Raw genomic sequence first — 9,978 nt, 5'->3', positions numbered from 1 at the left:
GCTGTTCGAGCCCTCCTGCCCCTATAACGTATCGTAACGTTTTACAAGAACCCCCTCCCCCAAATTGCGTTACGTAATATTTGAATGCCCCCTTAATTGATATATTGATAGGACAGTCTCCTCCTTATTATCTGATCTTCTTAGGTTAGTGTAATAATTGAGACCGGTACTGGAAACATAATTTTTTGTTTGATGGTATCTCATGTAGATTTTCATTCTCTTGGAGGCCGTTAAGGCACCTTATTACTTATTTTCAATTATCCCTCATCATCATCGACAAATCAATAATAATTTATAAAGCCGAAGAAATTGTGTTACATTACATTAATCTGGTAATTTAATACGACGAAAAAAAGTAATAAATATTAAAGACGACGACATCGCAAGATTCTCTTGGTAATTTTAGAAATCGATTTAAATAAAGACTTTGACACAGTTAGTAAAGGAACCTGACAGAAAAACACATTTTTATCAGATAAATATACTTTATTTAGAGAGGCCAATCCATAACTGTTATTGTATTATGAAGAAAAAAATGTATTCTGGATACATTTAATATTGCAACATTAACAATTGGCTTAGAGCTTATCATGCATTTAAAATTATATTTATAATATTATACTGATATCTTATTGTATAGAATATCTTATTTTTAAAATGCAATTTTCTAATTAACAATAAAAAAAACTAAGCAATAAAAATGCAATCAAAGAGATGGACATAATATTTTGGGCTAATTAAATTTTTTAAAGTTATTACTCGAACCCTCGCTACTTGTGTAAAGTAATAAAATTATATGGACTGTGTCAGCACCATTACGGATGCTATCATAAAATTTTACATAAGTATTTAATCCAAAATCTGTCATTACTCATAATAGAATACTACGATTTTCGTAACTCTTGAACTCTTCTATGTCGTTGTTTATACTTAACCCAAAATTTCCAACTCATCTGAAATCAAAGAAGAATTTTTAATATGGCGCTTAGAATATATTTTGGCGATTTGGTACTCTAAAATTATAATATATTTTTTTCGTTAACAACCGCTCTGGCGGTTCGATTCCCACTCGAGAAGTATATATGTATTTGTACAAATATCTTTTTCCAGTTTGGATATCTATCTTCAATACTCACATGATAGTGATCGTTACAAATAGAAGACAATATATCCGCCAACCCGCAGTGGAGCAGTGTGGTGAATCAAGCTTCAAGCCTTCTCCTACATGGAGAAAGAGGCCTATGCCCAGCAGTGGTATGTTACAGGCTGAACCGTAAGTTTTTCTAATATATAAAATTCTCGTGTCATGGTATTAAACATTGAACTCCTCCGAAACGGCTCGACCGATTTTAATAAAATTTTGTGGGCATATCGGGTAGGTCTGAGAATCGGCCAACATCTATTTTTCATACCCCTAAGTTATAAGGGGGGGGGGGATTAAGCGGGTTAATAACATATATGGCAAAGAAACGTTTGCGGGGTCAGCTAGTTATTTTATAACAATTGTAGTATAAAGATACGAGTATAATAAGTGTACCTGAGTGGTTGCAGTCTCAGTCGGCACGAGTGACTTGTCTGCGTTGGAGCAAAGCTTCGGCCAAATCGTGTTGAAGGGCCGCCTTCTGTCTCGCTACATTGGCTGGTACTGTCGACCGCAGACCGTTCACTATGTCCTTTGTCTTACCTAAATATTAAAATTTTGTTATAAAGTTAAATAAACAAAAAAATAAATTAATATATATAACAAACACACACAGTCACCTGTTCCTAAGGTAAGACAACTTAATGCTTGTTATAGGTAACAGATGGGTAATGTGGCTACGTTTTTTTTTTTTTCGAGACAGGCGTCAAATCCACAAACCCCCAGAGGAGAAAGGAGGATCACTGCAAACTGCGCCAATGGCTTAGTCAATGGCTGATAAATAAACCTCTCACACTCAACTGTCTCCACAAGGACTTACTCCTGCGTCAGGGTCAGGAAACGCACACAACACACAAGTTCAAACACCAAGACTACGTCGAAATCTGTATGGAGAATACAAATATACGCCATGTGCGGGGATCGCACCCGTAACCGCCTGCGCAACAGCCATAAACCACATATCGTCGGGGATAGTGCAAAACGGCGTAACTAGCATTGGATAATACCGCGTATCTGACAAATGTAGCTAATTTAAGTTTTCGAGATTAATTAACGCAAAATCTTGATTTACTGCCAACACTTTGATGTGAGTTTATTTCGACCGATAGAAAGCCAGAAATCGCCAAATAACAATACCGCGTTTCTTCGGCCGGCAAGCGTCGATACCGCGTAAATGATCTGATGACACCGGAAGCGTCTTTGCGGTTTATTTTTGCTATAAAACTCTGTACATGCTGCAGAAAAGATAGTACGAAATTATATTTAGAGCCAATAATACAATCTAAGCGTGAACTATACCGTATCTATGTTGAAAAGGTAACAAAAAAGACAGGGAGTGGCTTCCAGAAAACTTTTTGAAGATGTTCTGAAAGGTACATAGCCTTGTTTCAACGGAAAAAAGATGCATGTGATCTATGTTGTTCATATAAAGTGTATACTGAATTAATAATAAATAAATATAACATATATTACTGAAGAAGAATATCAGCAACATTTATCACAAAAAATATGATCATTGTTAAAATAATATTAATAACAAAAGAATAAAGGAGATATTATAAGTGGGAGTTATTCCATCTATATAAGTTCTTCAAGTCATTTTTTAAATTGTTTATTAATATAGGTAAATCTGTCAGTTTAGCATGAGAATAAATTTGAAGATCATGAAATTTTTACAAGGGCCGTAGCCGTACTACGGAACGTGACCTTTACGGAAACCGGACTAATAAGGATTTAGGATATCATTAGAGGTAAGAAATGAAGTTAGCTGTTGATAGGCAAGACTCTCTAAAACTTTGGACAGGAAAGGAAAAATAGCTATTGGGCAAAGATCGAAAAACGTAGAGGAATTAGATTTTTTAGTTAGTTTTGTTTCATTTCAAAACCGCGTAACTTACTCTTAGGTTCCAATGTTGGTCAAATCAAATCCGCGTAATTGACGTAGGGCCTAAATAATTTACTTTAAAGGAATACTTTTCAGCTCAAAATTCGTTTAAATAAAAAACCTATTAAGTTTTAAACTTCCCCTGTAAAGTTACATCTAGTGCAGATACGCGCTCCCTACCCGTAGCAGATACGCGGATTTGTACTATCCCCGACGATATACAAATACACATTATTGCCACAGTGTACAAATAAATAACAATGGTCAAACGCCATTGATTGACGTTGTCACTACTTTTTTCTACTGCTTTTTATCACTATTAGTGATAAGCCTATTCTTAATGTTATTTTTAATGTCCAATAAATAAAAATAAAAATAATAAAAATAAACCAGCACAAATTTATCCATGCCAGTTTTACCGAAGTATTGTAACCGCTTACCATCAGGTATGTCATACGCTTGCCGACCTAAATATATTTTAAAAAACTAGAGTGATTGGCGCGAAAAAGACCTGTGTGCAAAGTGGACTACTGTAAGGTGATGTGGGATGTTGACTGACAGGAGTATTACTTACCAAAATATATATCATTTAATGTGTTTCGTATCTTATTTTCCATGTCCTCAACCATGCGACCAATGTTAGCGATGTGTGGAGTGACCTCACTCACTGTCGAGTCTTGTTCTGCCTGAAATGAAAAATACTTAGGAATTATGTAAATAAATTTTTTTAAGTTGCTGTTTGTGTAGCAAATTCTCTGTCTCAAATATTAATGTATCGTATCAAACATGTACAGTTTATTTATGCGTTATGATGTATTTAGTTTTAATTGCTTTTAAATTTATGGCAGGTTAGCATAATTTCCAGTAATTCTACATGTTAACTAAATAAACTTTTTTTTATTTATTTAGTTAAAACACTTTTTAAGTAAATGTAAAATATGTAATATGTAAAACTTGTAAAATGAACACCTTGCAAGATAAGTAATGTATCAACATTTCTGAGGAATATAACACCAACTGGATTATAGCTATATTATTTTTAAGGTAAAATAACTCATAAAGTAACTTAAGTTTAAAAATGTACTAATTTTAATACAATATTTTTACACACTTTTTTACAACTTTGATATAATCAATAGTAGATTTGTAACACTTCCTTGATGACATCGATAAATTGATTTTGTATTGGTATTTGAATCCTTAAGTAATATTTTTGTCAAAAAATATGTAATACTATTAAACATCTTTATATATTTCCTGGTTTGCTTGTACCTATTATAACTTTTATACTTTTTAAATTAATTTCTGGCCTTGAAAATTGAAAGATATATTTCATTATTATTCATATTGTAGTGCTAATTTCTTTGCACTTACACACACAGAATTATGATTTTTACTATGTGATTTTTATTTATATACACAAACAGTTGTCTGTTCCTAAGATAAGTAACATAATGTTTGTGTTAAAGATTTTTTATTGGATACATACATCTACAAATAGTACATAAATATAATTATATACTCCACTTGGAATCAGGGTAGGAATTAAGGCCACAATGCCCAGAGCAGAAAGCATTGCACACTACGCCAATGGGCTAGTTAAGATTTTCTTGATAGGAATACTTTTGCACTTATTAATGTATTTATGAAATTTTTATTTAAATATTGACATGACTAACAATCAATACAGTCAGCAAACACATGTTAATATACAATAAATCAACAGTTTTTATGTACTAATAACACTAGTTGTTAAGTTTTAATGTCATTAACACTTATGGATCTTTGGTTGTCCAATTAATAAAGATTTTTTTGGAGTGACTAAATTTTTGTTAATTACCTGTCTAGTAAGACTTCCCCCTAAGTTCATGGTGCCACTGCCTTCCTTGTTGGTCTGCAGCCAAAGCATGGCAGTCGAGGTAAGCTTATAGTGAGCATTGCGGCCTGAGCTCTTCTCAACTACTTCAACAACATGAATTGAGTCCCAACAACCCTTTATCTTTTGGGATCCATCTCCAGCTTTTTTAATTAGAATCACACCTAAAATAAAATTAAAAGAAATCTAGACACTATAGGTACAATAAATAATTTATAATGAGTATTTTCTTGCAAATATAAAACTACAAACTTCCCAATCTAGAAAGTACAAGGAATAAATTGGAATTACTACTTAAACAAAAACTAAAAAGAAAATTTTCAAGAAATATTTCAAGCTTTCTATTCACCGAAACCGTTGTATAAAAATTTTGATTTAATACTGAATATTGTAATAAAACAAACCAGCAAAGCCATGATCCATATCCCATAAATATACTGAGCTCACTCCACCCTCGAAATACATCTCCCTGTACTGGTCGAATGCGTGGTTTGCTTCTATCTCCAACTTTCTCAATCTCTCAGATGGCATTGAACCATCTTCTAAGGGAGGGTCGTACGTGTTCGACCACGGTGATCGGTACGAATCACCGTCTCTGTTGTAATCGCAAAGTAAGTAGTCTTTCCCGTTACTGCGGTCCTGTGCGATCTTTAACGGCTGGTCGACTGATGATAACAAGTCTTCACACAAACTCGGCACTAAGTCGATTAAATCAGTCAAATTTTTCTCGATCTGTTGAGGAGGCAACCTCCTCATTAAATCTAGTGCACAATCCATCTGTTGTTCTGTCTGTAATTATAAATATGAATGTATAAATACAAATAACTCTAAATAGAGCAAGTATTAGTCATCATAACAAATATCTCATTTATTTATCGACCATCGCAGAAATATTTACCATGGTTGAACGTCAACGTGTAAACACAAAACCTAGATATATTATTTAAACAAAAATATATTTCAGAATATATTACAATATGCAAAACAAAAAATTATTAATCCTGTGAAATATGAACTTCGGTGAAGTTAGTAAAATGACATAAGTTTAATGTTGCATTCGTTTAAAAATGATATGACCGCCATTTACTGGTAAAACGATTTTCAATTCTTAGAATATGTAGAAATGAAATCATATATTAAGATTGTATATTTGGAACAGGCAATAATATTTGTTCATTTCAATAATTTATTAATATATATTATATGAAACACGTGTAACGTCACTTTTAAAATCCAATAATATTTACATGTTTCATGTAGTATTGTAACATTGTGAAAAACGTTAATTTCTCCTGTTTTTATTGGCTTTAAGTCAACTTCATGGGTTAGACAAGAAAAGCTATAGAATGATGACTTTGCTTCTATTATTTGTGTCACTTTTCCATGTTTTATATCGCAACTGTTTCCATATCCTGTGAATGAACTGTCAGTTTGTCAATCCAATGTTGTTGTGTCAAACTTTTGTTGATACTACTTTTGAATAAATAGGTATTGTATCCTAATTAACTAATAAATTATTAAATGAAGTTGTGGTTTTAATAAAATTATATGCAGTTATTCATTGATTAAAGTGTCTAACTTTAAAAACTTTTCTTTGTGCTTATCAAAATGATTCATGATATGGGAATGTTCGGCGCGATTTAACACCTTAGTGCCTGTTATACGTGCCGAAACGGGAAGTAAACTGCATAACTACACACCGCTAGGCTTAAACAATGCTCAATTATTAATTATTACGTTATCTCTTTAGTATATCTTTAAAAGGTTATGCAAAGAAACCCTACTAAGAAGTCGAAACCTTACGAGAGATTTGGAAATCTGAATCTTACACGGAGTAAATAAATAACTTACAAAGTAAATAACGATAAAGATCATGTTTACATTCTTTATTTCTCAATTGTTCTGTAGTTGTTTGATACATTATAGGTTAGCAATTATAATACAAAAGTTTATAAGAACTTTTGAAGGAGAAAAAGTTTTCTTTAACTTTAGTATGAAGTCTGTAAGTAAAATCATAATAAATACGTACATACAATAAATTATTTTCAGTTACTAGATAACTGTCATGATGCCAACTCAACTGGTGGGTCAGGACAATCACTCCAATGATGTTCGAGTGAAGACAGTGTACAGCGGTGATGTATTCATCACCTATATCAATCATAACATCACTCTGGAAGAGTTCACGCAAGAGATGATGGCCATATGTCGTTTTACGCCAGACCAGGTAATGAAGATTATTTCTTGGATATAAATGAATGTTGATAGATGTATTGTAACTCGGACAGTATGTTGTTGTAGTATTGTGTAAGGTCTTGTTTAAAATGATTCATTCACTCATTCATGTGAATTAATGGTTTTCAACAAACCTAAAGTAGCACATCTAAAAATAATTATTAACTAAAAAGTTACTTTGAGATGTCTATAAAGTTGTACAGGATTGATAGGTAAGGTAAAAAAATGTTATGTTATGTTATATATGTTAGGTTAATTTATATGCGGTAGAAGTAGGAGCGAGAGGTATACAAGCAATACCTCTATAATCTTCTGAAAGACCTTGGCCTGTCGAGAACTGCAGTAAGTTCTATTTTAGAATGAGTGTGGCTGCACTAACAGGATCCTACCAAATTTTGCTGGGCAGGGCAGGAAACTCGAACAGTGAAGGTGAGCGTTGATGCGCATCTCAAAGGGGGCCTCCTTAAACCTACACCTAGGTTGCAAGTCCTGGGAACTGCTCTGAGTTTCTCTTTCTGCCACACGATGAATGCAACACCCGCACGGTGAATCCATAGAATGCTAAGAAGTTTGTCTCTTGTCTTAGTCTCTTGTTTTGAAAAGCTTAGTTTATCTACTAACTTAAAATTGACATCAATAAGTAAAATAAATAGACATCCATAACATACAGGTTTTTTATGTAGCCGACACCTTAGACTTGATCTGACATTTCCAAATTCTTTTAATAGTTGTTGTTGATATATTGAAACATTTGTCAATACAAGTATGAGTATTTAAAGTAACCTTTAAGTTATTTTTTATCACCAAATTTTATATTTTTCAGTAACAAATTACCTACAAATTTTTATATAAACAATATGGACTAATCTTAGGACACATATAGGATGATCTTTTGTAATTTTTATTTTCAAGCATCTAATTGTTTATATGGGTAGGTTATCCTATAATTTTTTTTAATGTCTAAGGTAATAGAAAATTTAACAAAAAATAGTATATAGATATAGTAACAATTGCGATATAAATAATCTGGTGTCATTGCACTTCTAGTGTTACGGTTCGGTGCAGTTGTTTAGGCAAAAGATAATGGAGTTCGGTTTTGCTAAAATGTAATAAAAACACGGGCATATAAGTAAATTTACTAGCATTTTACATTTGGATAAAATTAAGTTTAATCACTGGAAATATTATTGCTTTCATTTAGTCCATGAAATGAATCATAGATGGCGCTAGCAACATGTTTTGTAGTAAAAGATTTTATTGTAATTTACTTATTGGATTTGTATTATGTAGGTGTTTAACTTGTTGTTTTATTTATTTATTTTTTATGTAAGAAAGAAGAATATATTTTTAATGAAGATAAAACAAATTTAAGCAAAATAATATACCGGCAAAAACTTAAGATACCTACATTATTTTAATTATTTTTTTATTTTGCACTTTGTAAAAAAACCAAATATTTTTTTATAACAATATTAGATGTTTCACGCTATTCTACTTATATTAAGTTGTGATATAGATATTAAGATTGTTTGCGATTTTTCGTACCCAACCCTCTCAGTCTGAGTGTAGTTAAAATGCCTGTATCATAAATAGTGTTAATAAACGAGCTGCTTAACGTAAGTCTATTCTAAATTGTTCACATCACATGAAATTACATTACGTACAGTAAATACTTTTAAAGCAAAAATGTTTCCTTTTTTATCATAATATAGATTTTTTGTCTAAATAAAATTAAAATAAAATCTTCGCGCTTAAAAATTTCATTCGCAAATTATTGTAGCACATTAAATTTGGAATACGCATCTTTTATTGTTTTATGAGACTAGGTAATTGGACTTAGATCTTAGTCATTACCATTTTGCAGTCCCGTTGTCCTAATTTGATAAATTTACATGTTTTAATTAAAAACACCTGGTTCTAATAGTCAGGGCTGGATTTAGAAGTCTATGAGAGCCTGAGGTAAAAAGGAGCGGGGACTCCCTATTCCTCTCTCAATAAAAATACAATTGGTTGCTTCAACCATTTATCAATAAGCTTCAATTCTTCTTTATGGAACAGATGCTGGCGATAAGACCTTTACCCAGAATTGGGACATTACAAGATGATCCGGATCAAATCGTTTTTTTAGTAAAATACTTGTAATGGGAGCCCGTCAAATGCGGCCCTGTCAATAGGTATCTCGTCACTCGTCGTTCCCTAACAAGCGCACTCGTGTGTCTGTCGTTATGTGATGTGATTTAACACATCGTCGGTGTAATTATTATAATAATGTTCTTGAAAAAATCAAACGATAACTTTCTCGCATGTTGCTATTTGTTAAAAAATAATTTGTTACATCAAAAAGTAAACAAACAAAACGCTTTGTTGCGTGTTGTTTGAAGTAGTGTTCACGTTTATTTTAACGATGAATGTAAAAATAAGGCTAAATATATTTGTTGAATATATTGCTCCTAATAATACTTACACCAAAATAAAGTTAGCACATAACAAGAACATTGTAAACTATCATAATGTACTAAGGACGGGCTTATCACTGAAAAAAATATAGGTATATATTTTTAAATGCGTTACTGTTCCTGTAGTTTTTTTCCAGTGTTAGAGGTGTTTTTTAGAGGTGCTGCTGATACTTAGATCGAAGATGTCACTATCATTTTAATGCTATATCAAATGTTTACCTTAATAGGTTTTTACAATGAAGTGGGTGGATGAGGAAGGCGATCCTTGCACTATATCAACTCAGCTGGAACTCGACGAGGCGCTGAGGCTGTACGAGCTGAACCGGGACTCGGAGGTCACTGTACACGGTAAGTTTTATAAATAAACTAGCAGAGCCAGCAGACG

At 32.4% G+C, this 9,978-nt stretch overlaps 1 protein-coding gene across 1 annotated transcript; it reads right to left on the bottom strand.

Moving 5' to 3' along the window:
• Nucleotides 1-465: 465 nt before the first annotated feature.
• Nucleotides 466-5,937, bottom strand: LOC123660266 (F-actin-capping protein subunit beta). Its single transcript, XM_045595359.1, has 6 exons — nucleotides 5,801-5,937; nucleotides 5,307-5,691; nucleotides 4,867-5,066; nucleotides 3,601-3,712; nucleotides 1,538-1,684; nucleotides 466-953 (listed from the first exon to the last, which is right to left on the bottom strand). The coding sequence occupies exons 1-5, from the start codon at nucleotides 5,801-5,803 to the stop codon at nucleotides 1,554-1,556; spliced, it is 831 nt and encodes a 276-aa protein (XP_045451315.1). The 5' UTR covers nucleotides 5,804-5,937; the 3' UTR covers nucleotides 466-953; nucleotides 1,538-1,553.
• Nucleotides 5,938-9,978: the final 4,041 nt, after the last annotated feature.

The sequence above is a fragment of the Melitaea cinxia genome, chromosome 15 (assembly GCF_905220565.1).
Source record: "Melitaea cinxia chromosome 15, ilMelCinx1.1, whole genome shotgun sequence".
Classification (NCBI taxonomy): domain Eukaryota; kingdom Metazoa; phylum Arthropoda; class Insecta; order Lepidoptera; family Nymphalidae; genus Melitaea; species Melitaea cinxia.
This window is presented reverse-complemented; position numbering and strand designations above follow the sequence as displayed.

Coding starts and splice junctions, on each gene's coding strand:
- LOC123660266 (XM_045595359.1), bottom strand. Junction 5,067..5,306: donor TATGGATCATGGCTTTGCTG/GTTTGTTTTATT, acceptor ATTTTATTTTAG/GTGTGATTCTAATTAAAAAA. Junction 3,713..4,866: donor GGGGAAGTCTTACTAGACAG/GTAATTAACAAA, acceptor TTTTCATTTCAG/GCAGAACAAGACTCGACAGT.